At 36.9% G+C, this 24,080-nt stretch overlaps 1 protein-coding gene across 3 annotated transcripts in view; it reads left to right on the forward strand.

The window, feature by feature from the left end:
• Positions 1 to 24,080, forward strand: part of LOC126970104 (intraflagellar transport protein 172 homolog) — a 47,837-nt gene that overhangs the window by 3,210 nt on the left and 20,547 nt on the right. For 2 of the 3 annotated variants that reach the window (XM_050815826.1, XM_050815827.1), the window contains exons 2-18: positions 1,844 to 2,015; positions 3,548 to 3,740; positions 6,046 to 6,232; positions 7,870 to 8,004; positions 8,642 to 8,829; positions 9,597 to 9,736; positions 11,918 to 11,994; positions 12,597 to 12,713; positions 13,725 to 13,860; positions 15,390 to 15,520; positions 16,421 to 16,509; positions 17,819 to 17,958; positions 19,094 to 19,221; positions 19,920 to 20,025; positions 20,131 to 20,352; positions 21,568 to 21,740; positions 22,789 to 22,905. In XM_050815826.1, the coding sequence (XP_050671783.1) occupies positions 1,844 to 2,015; positions 3,548 to 3,740; positions 6,046 to 6,232; positions 7,870 to 8,004; positions 8,642 to 8,829; positions 9,597 to 9,736; positions 11,918 to 11,994; positions 12,597 to 12,713; positions 13,725 to 13,860; positions 15,390 to 15,520; positions 16,421 to 16,509; positions 17,819 to 17,958; positions 19,094 to 19,221; positions 19,920 to 20,025; positions 20,131 to 20,352; positions 21,568 to 21,740; positions 22,789 to 22,905 (2,451 nt within the window). Of the gene's footprint in view, positions 1 to 1,843; positions 2,016 to 3,547; positions 3,741 to 6,045; positions 6,233 to 7,869; positions 8,005 to 8,641; positions 8,830 to 9,596; positions 9,737 to 11,917; positions 11,995 to 12,596; positions 12,714 to 13,724; positions 13,861 to 15,389; positions 15,521 to 16,420; positions 16,510 to 17,818; positions 17,959 to 19,093; positions 19,222 to 19,919; positions 20,026 to 20,130; positions 20,353 to 21,567; positions 21,741 to 22,788; positions 22,906 to 24,080 lie in introns of those variants that run through there. The other variant, XM_050815828.1, reaches the window with a different exon arrangement.

The following is a 24,080-nucleotide window of genomic DNA, read 5'->3' on the forward strand; positions in this document are numbered from 1 at the left end:
TGAAAAACTCAAAAAATTTGAGCGACACTACAATTATTGCGCTCGTCACCTTGAGACATAAGATGTTAAGTCTCATTTGCACAGTAATTTCACTAGCTACGGCGCCCTTCAGACCGAAAAGCAGTAATGCTTACACATTACTGCTTCATAATCTAGCCGGCATCCTGTGCAAAGGAGCCTCCCACTGGTGAAACATTCCTAGATTTCAGCTATATATGTCGTAACTGCATGTCGTATATGCAGATCTCTCGACTCTTATTGATATTGAATTAGGTCTATAAATGTCAAATTTCTTTCGCGGCTTTCTTAAATGTTTTTGTTGTTCATCTGGTTCACCACGAGCGCTGTTGCTCTAAACTGGTTGCACTTGTCAGGAGCAGCCAACGTGTTCGGTTAAAAAATAAAAGCCTACATTATTCCTAGGCTGATAAGTCAATTGCAGCGCGATTTTACCGAATCCAACTGAGATTAATTTATAAAAGAAATTAAAGACATACTTATTGAGACAAGTCTGATCAAGGTTTTGATCTGATCAACCTTATCAGTACTGATATAGCCAATTGTAATAATAACTCTTATTATTATTTAAAATTTTATAACCGTTATTATTTTCTTTATATATTAAAATTTCGTGTCACGTTGTTTATCCGCGATGAACTCCCAAACTACTGAACCGATTTTAAATCAAAGTTTGCACACTGTGTGCACTTTGATCCAACTCGAAAGATAGGACAGTTTTTATTTTGATTCGTGATATTTTTAAAGTTAAAACTTTATTTCTGGGTGAAAAATTTTATGAGATTAATTTTTGACGCACAGTATGACAGTTCTGCCGTGACATTATTTCATTACAACAACAGGGCAAACAAAATAGTTATTGTAATGTTTGATCTTCTACAAAATTTAGAAATAATTTTTTTGTATACATATAAAACGGCCAAAATAGCGCAAAATTGAAACCATTTCATGACGTTCTCAGTAAAGCTTATTTTTTCACAAAAAAGTATATCTAGAGAATATGAGAAGAAAACATTTTTTTTCTTTACATTTCTATTCTTTATAAGACAAAGTGCGAAAGAAATTCAGTAAAATAAACTTTTACAGTATAATTTGGCTTATCATTTAAGCTACTTGTACGAAATTTTATTAATTGTACACCAATACTATTTAACATAACATAGTTTTGTAAAGAAAATTGTATTACGTTTGTAATAAATTCTGAATTAAAACTATGGCGATCTTGTGCGAGACAAGGAACCTAGTTCCGCTCGATTTCTCAAGGCCGTTGGCTCGTTCCCCAGCCTTAATTAATATTGTTTTCAATACAATACCCTACTACTCGAAAATAGTGAAGAACCTGACATCCACAGTTAATCTGTTTGTAAATGGAAATCTAGTATGTATAAATTCCTTAATTAGTATAAATTATTTAAAAAAAAACCTTAATATACCTACCTTTAGCATAATTATTCAAGTGTATTTGTCCTAATATATATTTTCTCTCTCTTTTTCTTTTATAATATTACATTACCTAAAGCTAGTCTTAAAATCGCTATTATTATTGTATTTTAAATTAATTCTTGAAATATCCCCAGAATTTCTGAGCAGCACTACAACTGCGCTCGTCATATTGAGACATAAGATTTCAAGTCTCATATGCCCAGTAATTTCACAAGCTACGGCGCCCTTCGAAACGCAACACAGTAATGCTTACACATTACTGCTTCACGGCAGAAATGCCGTTGTGATACCCATAATCTAGCCGGCATCCTGTGCAAAGGAGCCTCCCACTGGTAATTGTTTAGTAATCGATTTATTTCATTTAAGTTTTGTTTCTTTCTAGAATTGCAACAGTCCTATCGCTGCGGTAACCTGGTCACCAAACAATATAAAGCTGGCTGTAGTGACGTGTGATCGCCTTATTCTTCTGTTTGACAAAGATGGTGTCCGCCGGGATAAATTCAACACAAAACCAGCGGATCCAGCCGCTGGGAAAAAATCATATGTTGTGACAAGTGTGTTTAATTAATAATTTCATACAAAAGCATGTTAGTGGGATTATAAAGATGTAGGGATAACACATATTATATAGGATATTAATATGATACATGGTGGAATTATAGTCTAGACTCTAATCGACAAGTCTTTTTTGGTCAACCCTTTCCGCAGTCTCGGAAATATGACACTAAACAGATTTATGGAATTGCTGTAGGTTATGTTTGAAAAAAAAAATCCGCTCGCAATAATTCTAAACTAATGAATATGTCAAAACCTTATTAAGGTTTTCTATCAAACTTAATTTATTAATTTCTAAAAATTCTAAAAGAAATTCCCAATTCCTCATTATTTTATTTTTTCAACGGAGACCTGTTTTGAAACTTTTCTAAATAACTCCATGGAAAGTAATAATGTAATAAATATGAGATAACTAATATATGTATCTGTATTTATAGTTAAACAATGTTAGTTAACTATTGTATATCTAATTGAAAAATAGCTATAGTTTTTTTCAGGAGCATTATTCATTCAAATATAAATTCAAACAAGTTTCCAGCCGAATTTTCACATCTCTGGGAAAATTATAAATATTGGTCCTACAGTTCTTGGACTTTGCAAAAAAAAAAATAACGTTTCTCAATGTCAATTAGTTTTGAAGTTGTATCCAATAAACCAAACCACTATTCTCGTAAATTTTTTTCAACTTTTGCAATTTTTACGAACTTAATTAATGCCAAATCAAATGACACCTGGTTTGTATTTCACTTCTTGATTACACTATTAATGAAAACTTCTTTGAACGATTTTCCTATATCATAATATAACCGTCCGCATGCCGAATCGTTCGTAAATCTTGTATGTTTGTTCAAGTCTCGAGCTGTGGCTCCGTTGGCTTATTTGGAAGAGCACTGGCACGTCACCCGAGAGACGGAAGTTCAAAATCCGCACCTTATATTTTAGTGCAAATTAAATTTGTATATGAAGTGGGGGTCATCACATAAAAACAATAAACTGATTAAATAAATAGTTTTGGTTGAAAGTAAAATTTTATGTTAAGCATGTTAATTCGATTGAAACAAAAATTCAGTGAAATTCAGTAGATTCTATGTATATTGTGTATGAGTCTTTTGTATATTTTTTACGAGCAGGAGCTCGTCTTGTCCCTTATTTATCAACGTCCTGAACGTCCTCGTTCAGCTGATGGTAACTGATACGCGCTGCCAATTACAATGCAGTGCCGCTCAGGATTCTTGATAAACTCATAAATTCTGAGCGGCACTACAACTGCGCTCGTCACCATGAGACATAAGATGTTAAGTCTAATTTGTCCAGTAATTTCACTAGCTACCGCGCCCTTCACACCGAAATACAATAATGCTTACACATTACTGCTTCACGGCAGAAATAGGCACCGTTGCAGTACACATAATCTAGCCGGCATTCTGTGCAAAGCCTCCCACTGGTAAAATTGGTATTGACTGTTGCCCTGATAAAAGATGAAACGCTAGGTCCCATATCAATTTAACTAATTTAATCCTATATTTTTTAGGTGTTGTATTTAGCGATAATTCAGAACTCCTTGGCGTCGCACAAAGTGATAACATGGTATTTGTGTACCGTGTCGGAGCCGATTGGAGTGGGAAGAAAGTTATTTGTAACAAATTCCCGCTCTCAGGATCGCCTTTGCATTTACTGCCTTCCGAACATGGATTTGTAACAGGAACGAGCGATGGAAAAATAAGGTTGTTATTCTTATTACGAATCAATCCTAATAGTAATTTACTACATAGCTACGTAATCCTTGAAACACAGTCGATCAAAGATCCTACGATCTTAATTACGGTTCGAGAGTTACCATACTAGCCATCTCTTAACTAACCACATCTCTCCACAACCAATACTTTGAAGAATACTTTTGAGGCCTGGAAGGAATTATAAAATGCGATTAGAATATTCTGTGAACCTTCTTCTTCTGTGTGATTTATCTAAGACTATTGATTGTGTTCAACTTTCAACGCTAATGGAGACGCTATGTCACTATAACATAAAAATATTGATATTCTGGTTTCATATTTAAACTATAAAATTTTGAAAGTTTATAAGAATGTCAGAAGATTTTCTAGGATCTTGGGACCACCGGGAGCTATTTTTTGACCATTGTTCTTTTTTTTATGGAATAGGAGGACAAACGAGCGTACGGGTCACCTGGTGTTAAGTGATCACCGCCGCCCACATTTTCTTGCAACACCAGTGGAATCACAAGAGCGTTGCCGGCATTTAAGGAAGGTGTACGCGCTTTTTTTGAAGGTACCCATGTCGTATCGTCCCGGAAACACCGCACAAGGAAGCTCATTCCACAGCTTAGTAGTACGAGGAAGAAAGCTCCTTGAAAACCGCACTGTGGAGGACCGCCACACATCCAGATGGTGGGGATTCGGAGGCAGGAATTAGGTTAAACAGCTCTTCAGAACACTCCCCGTGATAAATGCAGTAGAAATTTTTTTTTAGTCTTTTGAGTTATTTTATGCATCACTTCACATACATTGTATAAAATATAATGTAAAATGCTGAAACTGTAAATATAGATTTAAAAAAGTGGCAATGAGTTTCTTGCCACTTCTTCTCATTAAAGCTCAACCTTTTCCGAAGTGGTGGTAAATATAAAAAGAATACACTTTAACACAAGACAAAAGCTTTTGATCTTCATCCGTTCCCATTAGTTAGTAACCCTTTGGGTACGGGATTCTGTAAAAAAGTTGATAAACTGTTTAAAATGTTTAATTTATAGCAATAGCAATGACAGTACAATATGTTATATTTTTATTAAAAAGAGCGCAAAAAAAGAATGCTGGGAGAGTTTCTTGCGCCGCTTCTTCTCTTTCAGAGGACCATTTGTTTCCGAAGCAGTAGTAGTATCTAGTATATTAGAAATGACATCAAAAATAATTATACGTGGGTAACACTGAAAATGTTTAGAACTGGCCAGTTAGAAACATTGCTAATGAAAACTTTTTTGAATTTCAATTTTAGATCTCTTTGGTAACCTAATGTAGTATATTGCATTCATTTGTCATTTGTTTTTGTGAATTGGCGACACATCTAAAACTCTTGTTACACGTGAATGTGAACCTAACGCTAGAAAATTTTCGGTCAATGATTTATTATGACTTTCGTCGTGGGCTTACTCTACGACAAAGCTATGATAGGCTGCGATTAGCATTTCTTACTGAAGCCCCATCTCGTGCCACTATGTACAATTGGTTTAAAGAGTTTAAGCGTGTACGAAGCAGTCTCAATGATGATCCGCGTGAGGGACGTACCTTTAACAGCTCAGTGGGTGTTTCCTTTCGAGGATCGGTCAACTAAGGTAAAGAAAGGAAGAAATCAAGGAAAAAAGATGATTGCCTCATTCTTTGGTCGGAAAGGTTACTGCAGACTAGTATGTCAATCGCTGTTTGCCAGTTGTCTTGGAAAAAGTTTGACAGCAGCGCCCTCGAAGCAGGACCCTCCTTCACAACGACAATGCTTCAGCGCACTCTGCAAAACGGACTGTTGAATATTTGACTATTGCAGGTGTCGAAATAATGAGTCATCCGCCATACAGTCCTGACCTGGCGCCCTGCGACTTTTATTTATTCCCAAGAACTAAAGATAAAATTAGCGAGGTATTCGCTACAAGAGCCCTGAACATGCGGTGAAAGCGTACGAAAATACCATAGAAGAGTTCCCTAAGGAAGAATGGGCCCACTGCTTTTCTCAGTGGTTCCATCGAATGCGACGATGTGTAGAGAAGAACGGAGATTACTTCGAAAAACAATAAAAGTATTGGCAACTTTCTACATTAATCCGTTTTTCATTATCTAAAAATTTTCAGTGTTACCTAGGTAAAGGAATCAATTTTGAGAAAATAAATGCCTTTTATGCCTTTTGAAGAATTCTTACGACTCACTAGGTATTATCTCGGGTTAATGATATGATCTAATTATATGTGACCCCTTCTTTCGGTTTGGTCCCAGGTGATTTCTGTATTTTTATATATTTAAACAGGCTTTTAGATTGCAAAAGCAACAAAAGTTCAAGTCTGTGGACGGGCAGTGCTTGCTGTGTGTCGTTAGCTCGAAGTGCAGATGGAGCATTAGCTTCGGGACATATAGACGGCACCATATACCTCAACACCCGTCTTCTCCTGAAATACGCTCTTCCTCCAACAGCCCTGGCATTGCTACCACCCTATGTAAGTAAACACCAGTGGGAGGCTCCTTTGTACAGGATACCGGCTAGATTATGGGTACCACAACGACGCCTACTTCGACCGTGAAGCAGCAATGTGTAAACATTATCGTGTTTCGGTCTGAAGGGTGGCGTAGGTAGTGAAATTACTGGGCAAATGAGCCTTAACATCTTATGTCTCAAGGTGACGAGCGCAATTGTAGTGCTGCTCAGAATTTTTTTGTCTTGTCCCTTATTATCATAAAACAATCACATAATAATCTGAGTCTCAAAAAATGACTACTACATCTTTTCTTTAGATAAGTGACGAGGGAAGTACCCATTACAATGCGGTGCAGATCAGGGTTCGCGAAAACCTAAAACTGTGAGAGGCACCGCAGATTGCGTTGGACAACTTAAGGTGCTAAGGGCTTGTACACAAAACTGCGATGCGACGTCGCATCGCAAAAATCTGCGAGCTCCCTCTACGCATCGCAAGAACTTGCGAATTGATTCGCATCGCGCATTCCTGCGATGTTGCGTCACACTTGTTGACGCCATTTTCCATTTTTTCGAAAAATTTTTTTTCGTCGATTTCCAAAGCTTTATATTTTTAAAGAATATAGTTTCCATCGGGATTCATTATTATGAATCCATTTATTACTATTGTAATAAATGTATGAAACCAAAATCTTCTTTGTTTCTTTTTCCTGTATCTCCTAAGCAATAATAAAAGTGCACACTTCTTTTTACGATCCATGTCACGACCTAGTTTTCAATTCAAAATACGTTTAGTACGGTTAACGGTCGTCGAAGGAATGGTCACCCTGGGAGACGCCTTGCCACACGAAATCGCATCGCAGCAATTCGTGTCGTAATTTTCTGCGTTGCGTATTCGCATCGCGTCGCATCGCAGTTTTGTGTACAAACCTTAAGTCCCAATATCCGGTAATTTCACCAGTTACGGCGCCCTTTATGGTTGTGATTCTCTGTAAAATCAACTGTATTTTTTTATGAAAAAGCCACTTTCACTTCATAGAACTTTTAAGGAGCGGGGGACTTTACGTATATGATTTATCTGCATTGGAAACTTTTTAAGACGAAAACTGTCAAATTATTGCCTCAATAAAACTTATTAAAAGGGTCTGAAACCTAAGGAACATGTATGTACCTTACCCGTGCATTACTGCTTTATAGGTCTATGATTCCTCTGGTGTTGCAAAAGATAATGAGCACCATTTATCATTTACTATTTGTTACTCTATATATGTAACTAGCGGACCAGACAGACGTTGTCCTGTACACTCGTGCTAAATTTTAAATCGGTCCAGACGTTCGGAGGAGGTACTAACATACGCAGGAGAATTATATAGAGACTGTATTGAGAATCTAAACCAATCAAAATTCACTGAAACACTAAAAAATCATCAAAATCGCTCCAGCCATATAGGAGGTAGTTCAATTGTGAATCTAAACCATCGTCGAATCCACTTGAACACACACAGAAAAAATCATGTCAATGTCAACAGAATTATATAAATAAAGATATACATCAGCGTTTGTGAAGGTTTATGTTCGAGACTTAATATGACATAAGACTGTTTGTACTAAAATGTGGTGCTAACCTATTTCTGTGTAATGATTATATATTCTGTCTCGTAGCTGTTGGTGGGTGCTTGCGATGGCAGGATCTCAGTATACGAGGCACAGCGTGGCGCGTTGGTGCGCACCATTGACGTCCCGCTTCCACCAGATAGACGAGACTTTATAGCTATCGCCCCAAGTCCGTCTGGACAGGTATGAAAATAACATCAAAATCACCATTTTAAAAGTCATTTATTTTTATTATAAAGCAACGCCGCCGATTAAAAAGCGGTCTGAGAGGGAAAAATTCCGAAAAGTCCATAAAAAATATAATTTGTGCAATAATATACATACGTACACACATTCACGCGTTGTTCCCGTCGGGGTAGGCAGAGACAATAGAATGCCATTTGCTTCTATCCTTACAAACCTCACGTGCTTCCCTACATTCATTACTCTTTTCAAACATGCTCGCCGGTTGCGGGTGCTTCGGACCTCTCCTTTTCTAAAAAGGTCCCCAATTTGGTCGACGAATTTTCAATGGCAATAATATATATGTACAGAATTCCGAATATAATTATAATCTAGTCCCAGACTGTCTCATTGTGGAGACTTCTGATGTAAGTATTCCTTACCTCTAGTATTGAAACTATGAACCTGAACCTACTGCCATCCTGGTGCATATATTATAGGTTTAACAGCAATGTTAAATTCGACCTATATAGTGCATTTCAATTAAAATTAATTATGCGTATTATGACAATATGATCTGTACCCATGCATAACAGCAGTAAAGAATGATTTAGAAATAATTCAAGCAAATGGAATAAAAAAAATGTTCTATGGTTAGACGGTGGCGCTGGGAGTATTTGATGGTTGTCTGGTCGGTGAAGTGAAGGAGTCTGGTAACATTGAACTGGTGCCAATAAATATAAACAACCTGTACGCGGCGCGGGCGTTGGCCTGGAGTGGAGACGGAACAAAGCTGGCCATAGCATCTCAAACTGGAGCTGTTATCACGCTGGAAGCCGTTCTGAGGTTTGTTGTTGCTAAACGATATATTCTTCGAGATAACCGATTGGTATTTGACCTAATGTCTAGTTCTAACGCTAATCTATTTGCAAACCGATTACTGACAAGAAGTGCCTAGTTGACTGGTAACTCTAAAATTCAAATTCAAATTTCTTTATTGGTACCAAAAGTTATTATTACATGATATAAATGAAAGTAAATTAAAATAAAAGGTAAGGTTTTCAGTAACATAGGAATTTATATTGCTCAATCCCATTGAGTTTCAGCAAAATTTGTGTTTTCTATTGGTACTTGAGATCTCCTCCACTCTCATCATAAATTTTTTGTTCGGTTTCAAATACTGCTTATAACTAAGTTTATCTTTCTATTGTAAATGTGCTGCCATTTTTTATAGTATTACGGTCATAATTTATTTGCTGAATGTGGACACAGTTTAATTTATACTAGTGGCATCTAATTGAGTTTATAAATTAAGCCCGTAATTTCTTTTTACTAATAATTTATAAAAGCTGGCGGCATAAACGCGGGAAACGGTGGCGAACATAACTCCCGTGTTTACGATAATTACCAGCATCCGTTACAGAGATTGTGCCCGTAACTTAAGTATGTGCCAGATTCTCAGATGTTACGTACCTATTATTTATCATCTGAACTCCGGGTGGAGTGTTCTAAATATAAATAAGTCATCAGGAAATTGGTTGAAAAAAAATACAGTGAAGCTACAATACAAAAGTAATGGAATATTCACGTTACAATTTAACCCGTCACATCAGGCGTTGGGTGTGGCGTGATACAGTGGAGGTTCAACACGTGAGTGCCAGACAGCTGATACTGACCCGAGTTGCAGGAGACGCTCCACCGCTCACCGTGACCACGAAGCATGCCCCGGACATATACACCGTCAAGTTTATAGGTATCACAGGGATATACAGATACTGTCTAATATTTCATAGATGCACGTTCATATAGACTAATATATATTCGTATAAAATTCATTACCAATCTCTAGAAAGAATCAAGCCCACTGTGTCACAAATACCAACCAATCTGTTTTGTATAGGCCTTCTGTGATGGTAAGTAATCGCCGGTACCCAGGCTAAGTTTTATAGCATTAGACTTAGCGATATGACTTAAAAAAATCGAATGCTAGGAACGAATGGCCCCAAGTTCGACCTATACTTTACAGCTGGATAGGGAACTTTTTCTTCATTCTCTTTCTATAGACATATTTTTTTTAACTTTATAGCCTCAGTTTGATAAATTCACTAAGCCTCCTTAATTTGACTGAAAGATGGGTTTTCAGATTATTTAAGAGGCAAATCCCCCGTGTGAAATCTAAACACGATTTTAATAATCGGCGGCAGCGTTCAAGTTACCCTGGTTCCTGTCGCCGCCATAAACTTGGATGTCATCCTAACCAAACTATGGAATAAGTTTTCAGGACGATAAAATGACATTTAAAAAAAACACGTACAAAACCTTCCTGAGGCCGGCAACACTCCTGTTATTCCTCTAGTGAAGTTTTGACATCACTATGTTTTATTTAGATTAATTCTTGTTGAAATGTATTTGCGATACGAGATCCAATATAAATTTTAACTTGAACAGTGCTCTGTGAACGGCTGGATCACTTGGCGTTGCGTAGAGACGTCGCTTCATTGTGTGTCTTCTACCGCATTTATCACGGGGAGTGTTCCGAAGAGCTGTTTAACCTGATTCCTGCCGCCGAATTCCACCTTCGCACGACACGCCACAAGTTAGGATATCATCCTCACCATCTGGATGTGTGGCGGTCCTCCACAGTGCGGTTTTCAAGGAGCTTTCTTCCACGTATTACAAAGCTGTGGAATGAGCTTCCTTGTGCGGTGTTTCAGGGACGATACGACATGGGTACCTTCAAAAAAAGCGCTTACACCTTCCTTAAAGGCCGGCAACGCTCCTGTGATTCCTATGGTGTTGCAAGAGATTATGGGCGGCGGTGATCACTTAACAACAGGTGACCCGTACGCTCATTGTCCTCCTATTCCATAAAAAAACTGTCATCTCCGCCGGCGGTGTCGGCTCCTGTTTGACTGACTTGAAATGTTAGTTGACTTTGAGCTATAGATGTAGGATGTCGTAACCAAAGTATATAAAATATATACACTGTAATCAAATTTTGTTGAAATATACACTAAATTTTATAGGAAATACTAGCTGACTCAGAAAACGTTGTATTGTCATATAAAGTAATTTAAAAAAATCCAATGATTAAAATTTTTGGGTTATAAAAAATAGATGCAACCGATTCTCAGACATACCAAATATATCGTACTACAATTATTGTATTCGATTGCCCTCTTGCAACCCAATAGCGGATTTGTGGGTGGAACAGAATAATATAAAAATCGCGATACCAAATAGTTGTAGATCTTAGAAATGCGAAAATTTGAAGTTGTAAGTATTTTGCAATGCTGAATCATAATAAAATAAAATAAAAATGTCAATAGAATAAAAAAATATAGCTATGGGTGGGTCCCCATTATCATTTAGGGGTATGAAAAATAGATGTTGGTCGATGAACTAGTAGGTCTGAGACCTACCCGATATGCACTAAAAATTTCATACAAATCGCTTCAGCCGTTTCGCACCGGGACACGTGAATTTTAAATAATAAGATTTACGAAAAACCCCAATAATGTGACAATGCCTAAAATACAAATTAATCAGATCCAAATGTTTTGAGTTTTCTTTCTGGCACGAGAAGGAGCAGTCTCGTGCCAGAGTTTAGCGAGTCAACATCTCCTGAAGATGCCTCGTGTAGAGGCGAAACACGTGTCGAATTGTTTCAAGGCAAGTTATTTGGTGGAATTAGCACCAAAGAAAACTCAAAACATTTGAATAATTATGGATTTCCGCAAAGTAACGGCTACTTCAATAAAAAAAAAAAACTGAGGCAATAAATACATCTGGAGTTGCGGAAGGGTCATCATCAGATGATGTGCGAGCTTGCTTGTCTTTCCATTATTCCAAAATGCTCTTATGGATAATTCCATTATCATCTCCTCCTCATCATATCACATAAATACCTGAAAAGCTGTTATTAATATTTCAGGTAACGATTGGTACGGGGTTTGTCGCACTGCAAACACATTAATATTATGTGATATAGCACATGGACTCACAAGCGAGGTATTTTGTATAGTGGCTTAAATATAACTATTACATTTTTAACGACAATAAGGATGAGACGAGCAGGAGGTTCAGCTGACGGTTATTGATACGCCCTTCCCATTACAATGCAGTGCCGTTCAGGATTCTTCATAACCCAAAATTCTGAGCGGCACTACAATTGCGCTCGTCACCGTCGTTGAGACATAAGTTGTTAAGTCTCATTTGCCCAGTAATTTCACTAGCTACGGCGCCCTTCAGACCGTTGTTTATGCATTAATGCTTCACGGCAGAAATAGGCGCCGTTGTGGTACCCATAATCTAGGCGGCCTCCTGAACAAAGGAGCCTCCAACTTGTAAATCAGATGTGCAAGAAGAAAGAATGTCCTTCATTTGTAATCTTTGTAATTGTGTAATCTAAAAAAATTAAAATTAAATATGCCTGGGCATTCATATTGAATGATTGAAACGCGTATTCCTAATGACATATAGATTTGAAATGACTCAAGTAGGCCCAACTCCCATCCATAGAAGTACGACTATACCTATCCTTTCTTTAAAGTCATATACTCAGCAATTACAAACGCCCTATTAAACTTAATATTTTCATTTTTACGTTTAAGATCCCTTGGTCTGGCACCGGGGAAAAGATATACGCCGCAGTGGGAGGCGCTTGCCTGTTGCACCGCGCCGGAGAACTGAGCGTTGTGGAATATGGACTCGATAAAGTTCTTCATACGGTTTGTATTATCTAACTAGTATTGTTAATAATATTGATTCCTTTAGAATTCTTTTTGATGTCATTTCTAAAACTACAAGATACTACAACCGCTTCGGAAACAAATGGCGCTCTGAGAGACAAGAAGCGTCGCAAGAAACTCTCCCAGCATTCTTTTTTTTTCCCACTCTCCCAGCATTTTTGCGCTCTTTTCAATAAAAATATACAATATTGTACAGTCATTTTTATCGCTATAAAATAATCACAATCTAGTCCCAGGCTGTCCGATCATTTAGATTTTCAGCAGTGGAGTAATAGGATTTACGACAGAGCCATTTTTTTATAAAACATTTAAATTTATTTATAGATAATGCCTGAACAGTGTATGGGACTTTATTATAGAAGTGTATACATTTACCCTTAAAGCTATTATGTATCTTATTAAGCCTACTAGAATTAGTTACAAGCAATTCCTTATTTCTACTATTATAATAATGAAAATCCCTATTAAGAGCAAAAGCTTACTTAACCTAGTAAAAAAAGTAATGTGGTATTTATTCTGGTACTTGGTGCTGCTAAGATGTCAATAATAATATGTTAGTTGTTAAAACTGCCATCTTTTATTTACAATTTTACTCTGCCAACTACTACTCTACGTTAAAAAATAACCTTAAAACTTCTTTATATTTACATCGTATGTATCTGAACTATATATAGGTATAGGCACTAGGACTCGTTATTTACTTATTTGTTATCTCGGTTTATGAAACCTGATCATAAAAAGTAACTCCGCAACGACTGATTATAATATTTAATGTATAATTTATCAAGAGATCGAGTTTGGCATTTTAAAATCTGCCGCGTTAAATTAACATTACAACAAATGTTTGTACCGGGATTTAAAGTTTAGGTTTGACTAGATTAAGCCTAGCTTAGGGTAACTAACTTAACTGTGAGATAAGGTTTGGGAAAATTGTCGTTAATATAGTCTTGTATTGTATTCATTATAATAACGAGATGATTTTGGTGGCAGGTGCGCACAGAGCGCGTGAACCCCCATGTGTTGAGTGTGCGAATCAATGAGAGGGTGTCATCAGATAGATCGGACAGGAAGTTCCTGGCCTACCTGCTAGACAGACAAACTATGGCCGTCGTAGATCTTGTGAATGGTAAGATTGAGGTTTTTTTTATGAAAATAAGGGATGAGACGAGCAAGACGTTCAGCTGATGGTAATTGATTGAGCCCTGACCATTAAAATGCAGTTCCGTTCAGTATTTTTGAAAAACCCACAAAATTCTGAGCAGCACTTCAGTTTTGCTCGTCACCGTGAGACATAAGATGTTAAGTCTCATTTGCCCCGTAATCTCACTAGCTACGGCGCATTTCGGACCGAAACACAGTAATGTTTATTCTGCTTCACGGCAGAAATGTGGTTAGGGGCCTCCCACTGGAGTTGACAAGCTCACCAATACTATTACACAGTACAATAATACTGATTGCCCTCGGCTGCATCCATGAAGAATTCGAATAACTATTACTAAAATAAATATACAGGATGGTTTTAAATTCCAACTGGACCTTTAAGTGGCGTGTTTTATTAGACCAACAGAAGGAATCTCCCAAAATAAAAGTCATTTAGATGTATTACTTATTGGATTTTCAATCTTTTAAATATTCCAGAATACTTATTGAATTTTGAATATTATAAACAAGGTGCAAGCTGCAATAAAGAAACGCCCTTACATCAAAGCCTCGCTGTCAAGCCAGAATCTTTCAAAGATTATGATTCCGAATTCAGAAATATTATTTATTTTACTGGTATTTCTGTCTTAATACTTTTAAATGTTAACCTCAAATTAATAGTCCTTGCTCATAAATTAGTTTTTTCGCCACAGTGTTCTACTTCGATTACATATCAAATCCTATTTTTCCCCGACATTATACGTTAATCTTATATCTTTAAACGAGCAATTCTTGTATATATATAATCTGAATCTCGGAAACGGCTCCAACGATTTTCATAAAATTAAGTATGCAGGGGATTTCGGGGGTGATAAATCGATCTAGCTAGGTTTCAATTTAAAAAAAATGGTTTTTATCCATGTTTGAATGAGAAACAGCTACAATAACATTAGAATACAAAGGTAAATTTCGCCACTATATACAAGACTATTATAGCTCAGATGGGACATTGGGTGATCCGGAAAGCAGAAGACCCTGGTTCGAATCCAGAAATCCTATTAGATTTTTTTTTGTTCAAGTTTTGTACATTCTTAAAAATCTGAGCAAGGCTCGGTCGTCCGGATATTGTATATATTAATGAAATGTCAGAAAGATTATTTGGAAATAGTTCCTCAAAAACGTTCCAAGCCACAAACGTCGCATTTTAAGGAATTCGTGTTTAAAGTTTATTAAATATCAATGTATTCTGTACATGTGGGTTGGGATACTAAGTCATGATGTCATTTGAAGAGTGACAGTAGGGCTGCCATTTTTTGTGAGTCCGTTAATATGAATCATGTGACCGGTTTGTGTTTTTATCGTCGAAATTAATTTCGACATGATTGTGGTTTGGAACGTTTTTCTAAATTAGTTTTTACTACGCCACAATATTTTACTTCGATTACATATCACATCCTATTTTTCCCCGACATTATATATTAATGTATAAATTAATGAAAGTTGTTCATTGAGCAGGTATTCAACTAGGACAGTGGTGGCACGAAGCTCGTATTGATTGGTTAGAACTCAACGAGAGTGGTCAACTGTTGCTATTAAGAGATACAAGAAGAAGGCTTGTGCTTTTAAAATTAGGCACAGGAGAAAAGGTAAGATGAACTACAAAGTACATATTTAAAGATTAGTTTTCTTTTCAAGCCATATAATATTTATGACATTAAATACTATAATAGTTTCAATCAGCACTGAACTTTGAACAGAGATGGCGAAAGTCGCAGTGCGATAGCCCCGACTTGTCAACCGATAGTCACCATCATTGTTCCATGATAACACAACACCTCACACGTCCCAAGAAACTGTTTTAACCTTTAAGAATCTACATTTCCAATGCCTACGACATCATCCGTATTGGACAGACCAGGCTCTAACCGACTACCATTTTTTTCGCGATTCGGAATATTATTTATATGAAAAAAAATTGAAACGGACACAATGGCTTCACAGATGACATTCCCGTGAGATAGCCGAAGTGTAGAGATAACGAGGGTAAATAATACTGAAAAGACTAAATAAAAAAGTAATAATTTTCAGTACAAAACCAGAATTTCATACTTAATCCCCTAATATACCACGATTGATGCTGTCGATTCTTATTAGTAAACTAATTCTTATAATAATTAGTATAGTTTAATGACCCAAGGATAAGAAACATTTCCCCTATTGTGATTAGAACGTAGGACTAGCAGTCGGAGTCACTTACCAGTAGTCTTACGGCCGTTCCCAATATTCAGTCTATCTCTTACTTGAGATAAAAATCGTAACTATCGTTGACTTTTCTGTCCCAATAAACTTATCGACAGTAACCCACCTTATCCGCACACGCTGTCTGTCAATGGGAGGATGTATAGCTTACCAGCGATAGAAGTTTGTATCTCTATCTGTAGATAGTATATTGGGAACGGCCGTAAGAGGTCTACGATATGATGATAGGTGCAAGTTAAAATGGCCTATCCTACCATAAGTTTCAATACATTGGTTAAATTCATCAGGAGATAATTGCAAGTGGCGTCGGGTTCGTACAATGGATCGAAGACAGCGACGCCGTGGTCGCACAGACTCCGACACATCTGTTGATATGGTGAGACTATATTTCTTGGCATAACTGTCCTTTGGAACAGTAGTTATAACACAAGTTCAAAAAGAGTTATATATAGAATGGTAGTTTAGAGGAAAAGTCGTAGAAGACGAACAGCTTAGTATACACAGTTCATATTACCTTAGCCGTCTTCTCTCAATATACAATAAATTAGAATCAATATTTTTTATGTTTTCGCTGTGGCTTAAAGTCAACAAGAAAGTTGCCAGAGACTTCATTTGGCATTTGGTAACGAAGGCCCAACTCGTAGCTCTGGGTATTCTTTGTACATGAAGAATTCAGGAGTGGACGCGACGGTTGACCTCTGTGACGATTTTCCTGAAGGTCGCCCGGTGACGCTGATCGCTGAGGCTGATAAGGCGCATCCATCCCACATGAAGAAATATACTTTGAAACGTCTAAAATTAACCATGTGACACCTTTGTACCATGTTTGATGCAACAGTTTTGAATTTTGAAAAACAATAAATATACCACATAGATTATATGTGCCATTATTTATGAGATTCAAGAATGGTACTAGAGGACCTAAGTAATAAAAAATACTTCCGTCCATTTTTCTTCATAAATATCTTTTCTTCAAAATCAACCCAATTCAAAGGATTTGGCCATTTTTACACTTCCGTTAGTAAAAAAGTATAAAGTAAATCCTAGAATCATGACATTTTGGGAGTAATAATATCTTATTAAGTTATTTAATATCTTTAAGTTTATTTATAACCGTTATTTGTTTGTATAAAAAATTAAATTTAGAAAGCAAGCTTGCTTGTAAATATTTCAAAAAATTACAATCTAATAGCAAAAAGTTGACGAAAATTCAAGCTGAATGTTAATTCTATATTAGGTATATGTTTATTATAATGAATATTAATTAATTAATTATATATACTATAGTACATTGTCATAAAAGGGTTGAAGGTAGGTTGTTGCGAACCATCGTCTTCGATTCGGGCTTGCTAATTGTTAAGCTCACTGCTCGAATCTTAAAAGAATTTTGAGAATTCAATGCAAAAACGTACGGACTCGTCCTGTTTTCCTCGTATAAAATCTATCCGATTCTATTCTATGTGAGAAAACTCATTGCTACTCACCTTTTTAAAACTAAACTGCAAAAGTCATGATCGAGCTCGTAAAAGAAAGTCACGACCGCGTATTGAAATAAGCCTTTGCAAAAGATTAATTTTCGAAATTTCTTTCACGTTACAACAAACTTTGACAACTTTTTTAATACTGAAGAGAAGCTATTATTATATTTTATTGCATGAATGTTTAATTTATGATTTGTATGATAGGTACAGTGCATGGGAGGCGACATGCGTAGAGATGGTGGACTGTGGTGGTGGGAGCGCCGTGGAGGTGGTCGACAGGAAGGTGGTCCTAGACGAAGGCCTCGTACCCCACGTCACGCTTGACCAACACAGACTTGCTTTCAGTAAGTAAGACAAGTAGCTGGTTCAACTGTATGTGCAGTACTGCCTGGGCGGGTGGCTGCCATGTATAACCAAATCGTGGATAGAGCTTCCTTGCGCTGTGTGTCTAGGACGTTACGAAACGATACGTCAGTATACAAACTGTGCACGTGATTGGTGATTTATGGATGTGACATCATTATGACACTCGGATGGTGGAGTGTCCCTATTTCAACGCGCAGGGATTTTTTCTTTAGCTCTCAGTATGACAAGTGCAAAGTGTCAAATCGCAAAAGGCATGCATTAGTTTTATGATGCGTTATGGCTTCAGTTCTATTTTGACGGTTGATGTAAGTGATGCTGTTTAGCACCAGGAGGGGCATCTGCTTCAGTGATTATTCCAATATTTTTTTTTATAAATTTTTAAAGCGCAATTACTTTTGAATGAATATACCGATTTTGACGCAGTTTTCAGTCGATCGGTAAAGCCGTTAAAAAACTAATCTAAAAAAAAACATGTTGTTTGAGATGTCTCAAAATTAACAGGTCCAAATTGTATTAAAAATCTCGTTTTGATCAAGCCCTTTCGAATCGGCAACACACACACAAATACATACACGCAGTCAGACGTACAGACACCATCTTAAAAATCGTCAGGAACGCTTCCTAGGATCTTAAAACGTCGAAATCTGATGAAAACTCGATTTTCGAATAACGGAGTGAATCCAATAACTTCCCGAATTTTTGAATATTTTCATTTTTTCAGCGGGAAGTTAAAAAAAAATATTCCTCGGCACATCCAACGCCACTTGCACTCTCAACTCAAACAAGACATCCGTTTCGACTCTACGATGGCTTACAGTGTGTTTTTTTTGTTTGATCTTCTTCAAAAACTCATGCTCATGCTCATGGTAGACCTTTTATTTCTTCGTTTAATTTATTTCTCTTGGTCCCTACACTACAAATTCGCTCGTCACCTTGGGACAAGATGTTAAGTCTCATTTGCCATGTAATTTCACTAGCTACATCGCCCTTCAGACCAAAACACAATAATGTTTACACATAACTGCTTCACGGCAGAAATAGGCGCCGTTGTGGTACAGCTAATCTAGCCGGCATCCTATGCAAAGGAGCCTCCCACTGGTAGCATGTTTACAGATAATGCACTCCGTGTCGGGGACCTGGCTGGCTGTGCACGCTACTTGGAATCCGTGAACAGCTCAGCAGACATTGCACCTCTCTGGAGACAGCTCGCTGAAACAGCTCTTCATAAGCTTGATATTCAGGTATTTCATCTATATAACAGACTACTTTTTAAACACCTTAGATAAGCAATAATTATTTCAAACAATGACAATAAATTGCCATCTTTCATACCTGAAGGGAACTTGGTGCTAAATGAACTTTCTTTTACGAACAATTGAACTTAGCGAAAGCTGTGGTTACTAACTTAGTCTTATATATAATCGAAATTTTTGCCGTATTCATGTTCAGTAAATTATGTTTTGATATCGGTAAATTATTCTCAAAATATACCCAGCCATGTAAACGAAATTATTGAACGAACCTCCGTCCGTGGTGTTACCCCATCCAGAATGAAGGCTGAAAAGTTCTTGTTAACCCTTTGGTATTGCAAGAATTTCAAACGTTCCATTTAGCGGCGCATAGACCTGTTTTTCCATCTAACTCCATAAAATAAGACTTAACTTGCATACAAAAAATTATTGGCACTTGAAAATAATGAAAAATTTTCACAAAAAAACTGTCTCAGCGTATATGAGATGATACCGAGATATAACGTTTTTTGCTAAATTCCATAGTCTCAATCTCAATTTTTGTAAATAATCCCGCATTTTGCCACCTTTAGGGTTGAATAATTCAAAATCTACAAATTAATCGGTACACGTACACACAAGAAGAAATACAGACAGAGAGAAGACCTACTTTTTAAAAGTTGGTTAAATGACGATCATTGTATTTGTAGTTGGCAGCTAAATGTTACCGAGGAGTCGGTGACGAAGCACGGACGTTCTATTTGGATGCAATTCTTGAATTAGCAGCTGTGGAGGGAAACGGAAATATTAGTGAAGGTACTTGAAGAATTAATTCACTATGATATTATGTATTAACATATTTTGAAACGAATAACTTGAAATAATAAATAATCCATCATAAATTATCTTTACTCTTAATAGGGTTATCCAGTCCGTTAGTAGAAGCTCGTTTGGCGATATTTGCTGGAGATCTTTCTGCCGCTGAGGAGTTATACGTACGGAAAGCTGGCAAGCCGGAGTTGGCTATTAATATGTACAAACAGTTCAATAAATGGACGGATGCAATAGCTGTTGCTGAAAAAATCGACAGAGCAGCTGTTGGCCCATTGAAGAAGCAGTACATGGACTATATGAACTCAACCGGTATGATTATCTCCTAATTCTAATATACTACCTCACACGACAAAAATATCGATAAAAGTTCCAACCCCCTTCACATTGTCATTTTCATTCTTGAGTTCGTATGTACATTTGAGATCATTAGCGCCACGCAGTGCACCGTATAGTCGTTCTGTAATACCCTTAAAATGTAGGGCATAAGGCTGATTAAGCATTTAATTATGATATATATTTTGGTTACTATATATACACCACAACCTAACGGGGGCAAGAGCAGTACTTAGTCAGTCAATTGCCGGTCTCCTATCATAATAAACGTGTGTTATATTTAAAGCACTAAATCGACCATATCTATTTTCTCTGTTTCGTTTATAATTGTATTGTGAGAAATCATCCAAGCGCATCCAAGATGCGAGTTATCACCCAGTGGTCCACTCGCCAACCGCACGAGAACAGCTTGAATGTTTGTTACACTACGAAGTTGATGTAGTGATAGGATCGTATATCCATACAAGTTCATATAAAGAATGGCAACCGCATGAAGCAGGCCATGCGGTCGATTGATTGTTAATATAATGAGCTGTGCTTAATATCTTTATTCGCACATACGATGAATTAAAAGATCGCAAGGTAACATATACACCAGCAAACAAATTTAAAAATTGTGTGTAAAGCTCTTTTCAGACTACGCTATAATATAATAGCATATTGTTCATAGCACAAACATATCGCGCACCATACATTATTTATTTTGGACACGTTCACACTTCACTGAACGATATATCTTATTATTAGCATTCTATTCTTCCATCTTCAAAAAGTTTGGAATCACCACGTTCTCCTTTGAACCTTATATGATTTTATATCCATGGTCTGGTATTTTTCTTCTTTCGTAGCATGACATGATAGTGTCAAATTCTGCATTGTCATCATTGATAAATGAGCTTTCAAGACTATCCACGATAAAATCCATTGTGTCAATCGCGTGCACGTGCCATATACTATAAATACTTACGATTGTATCGCGTAATGTGAACGCCATGCTATATAGTATAGCATCAGGTCATTATTTGCTATACTATATATCACAACAGTATAGTGTAGTCTGAAAGCAACTAAACTCGCAATAGGCCAGTGTGTGATAGTGGTGTAGTCAAATATAACAAGAATAAAATAAATAAAACCAGTTCTTATTATCATTTTCAAGATAGCCCCTTAATTACGTATATAATTAATTAGGCAGAGTGGGTGAAGCCGGAGCTGTTCTGGCAGCTAGTGGAGACATACGTGGTGCTGTTAAGCTGTGGGTGAGAACTGGTAGAGCGAGAAGGGCAGCGGCCGCGCTCTTACAGCATCCCCCTCTACTGAGAGACGAAGAACTGTTGCAGGCTGTTCACACACAGCTGGTTCAGGTACGGGTTTGTATATAACAATAGTAATAATCTTGCTAAGCCAAAATGATTTAATACGTCTCTCTTTCGTACCTGGAAAAGGCTTTCATTCTTATGTTGTTGATGTCTGACGCTTCAAGTTAGATTATTATCCAATAAGAAGTATTCGACCTCTGTGTCTTCAATGTAATTTTGGTGTCTGTAAGTAGAAGAAGGTATTATTACAGTCATAAAAATTCAGGAAATATTAATATTCATTTGTTTACATTATCTGTTTGAAGTATACACTGGTTGCACAAGACCACAATGATAAACTTAAAGGTACTTAACAGCACTACCTAATTAGATCATACTATAGATATTAATAAAGTTGCAAACATTTGCATCCCACTGTTTCTTTTTGTTTAGGCTGAATTAAGTGCTCGACCTAGCTAGCTATAACTATGAAAACATATGAACTCATTCAGTCAGTCCGTCAGATTTTACTTACATTATATACTAGATTTTACTTATATTATATTGTAAGAAAAAGATAAACGGAATCACGTGTTGAATTTGGACAAAGACAGCGACACTACAGTGTTACTAAACAATTTATTATGTTTTTAAATTTACCCTCACTTCTAGGATTAATACACAAATAAAATTTGAAAACAAAATTTTATTAACGATGCGGGACTCGAATCACGACCTATCACGTTCCGTGCGAGTGCTCTTCCAACTGCTAGCCGTTCGAGTGACGTATCGTCATAAAATCTTGTATGCTTTGTTCAGCTCTAACAGTTACAGTGTTTTTTTTTATGGAATAGGAGGACAAACGAGCGTACGGGTCACCTGTTGTTAAGTGATCACCGCCGCCCACATTCTCTTGCAACACCAGAGGATTCACAAGAGCGTTGCCGGCCTTTAAGGAAGGTGTACGCGGTTTTTTTGAAGGTACCTATGTCGTATCGTCCCGGAAACACCGCACAAGGAAGCTCATTCCACATAGCTTTGTAGTACGAGGGAGAAAGCTTCTAATAATAATGATGCTTATAATAATGTTGCTTATAATAATGTAAAATCATAGGAAGAGTGGTGGGAAATGGCGGGTGAAATATCTGAGAAACGTGGTGATAATAAGATGGCTGTGGAATATTACGCGAAAGGAAACAACTATGCCAGAGCTGTTCAGTTGGCGAGAGAGGTTGGTATCAACTCACTGATTAAATTATAAATATATTAGTTGACCATAAAGTTTTCCAGATTATATTATTACGAGTTCAACAGGGCAAAAAAAAAATATGATAATGATATTATTGTTTTCAGGAACAATTCTAGCAGGCAAATTGGTATTTTAATATAAATGCGAACACCCATTCCCACAAAAGAAGAATGTACTCTTTGAAGACGATGATAATCAAAACACAATTTATGTTTGTGTCTTGTGTCCAATGTGTGAATGTCACTTCTCTTTTCAAACAAATTTAATTTCTGACGCACATACATTACATTCGCATAAATATATTGAGAGGCAACCGTTAAAATATCTACGTCTTTAAAAAACTCCCTTAGGGAAAATCTTTAATGTAGCTGATAAATTGATCGCACCGCCCGTTTTTGTAAAACAAAGACGCCGTTAATATCTGCCACATTTCCCCAAAGCAGAATACAATAAGACATGATACTATGAAAATAGCTAAAGTACACCAATCGGGCCGTTTCAACATATGCAGCACCTAACGGCATATGCAGCAGAGCTGAACTTTCCAGCTAGACAAGATATATACCTACCCCATTGAAGTTTCCTATCAAATGCTAAGCCCAGAAACATTGTTCCCAGAAATCAACTGTTTCCAACACCTCATTGTTCATTACTAGACTGGGTCCCAGATTGCCAAATCGGCCTAAAGGCGTGGTTATTTACCAGGTTATTTAATGCTTACACATTACTGCTTCACAGCAGAAATAGGTGCCGTTGTATATAGGTGGCGACAACAAACGCCTAACCTTCTAGCCGGTATCGTGTGCAAAAGAGCCTCCCACTGGTATTACGTTACCAAACCTAAAATTAACTTAAGTATTGCGTTGTTAAGTAGTGAAACGGTATGATAAATCGTGCAAATGCTACTTTGGTGTTTCCTTTTACGAGAAATTTGGTTTCGTCATCATATTTTTTCAAAATATCACATCTTCCAGCAGATTATCTAATGAGAAAAAACACTTAACTTGCAGAGTAAGGGTCATGATTTGATGAAATATTTTTATTCAAAATAGCATTAAAAACCACTTCAACGTCAAAAAAAGTACCACTCATTCGAAATAGTATACCTACCTCAATCCTGAGAAGATCGGGTATAAGAAACTTAGCGATCTTTTTTT

The sequence above is a fragment of the Leptidea sinapis genome, chromosome 20 (genome assembly GCF_905404315.1).
Source record: "Leptidea sinapis chromosome 20, ilLepSina1.1, whole genome shotgun sequence".
Taxonomy (NCBI): Eukaryota; Metazoa; Arthropoda; class Insecta; order Lepidoptera; family Pieridae; genus Leptidea; species Leptidea sinapis.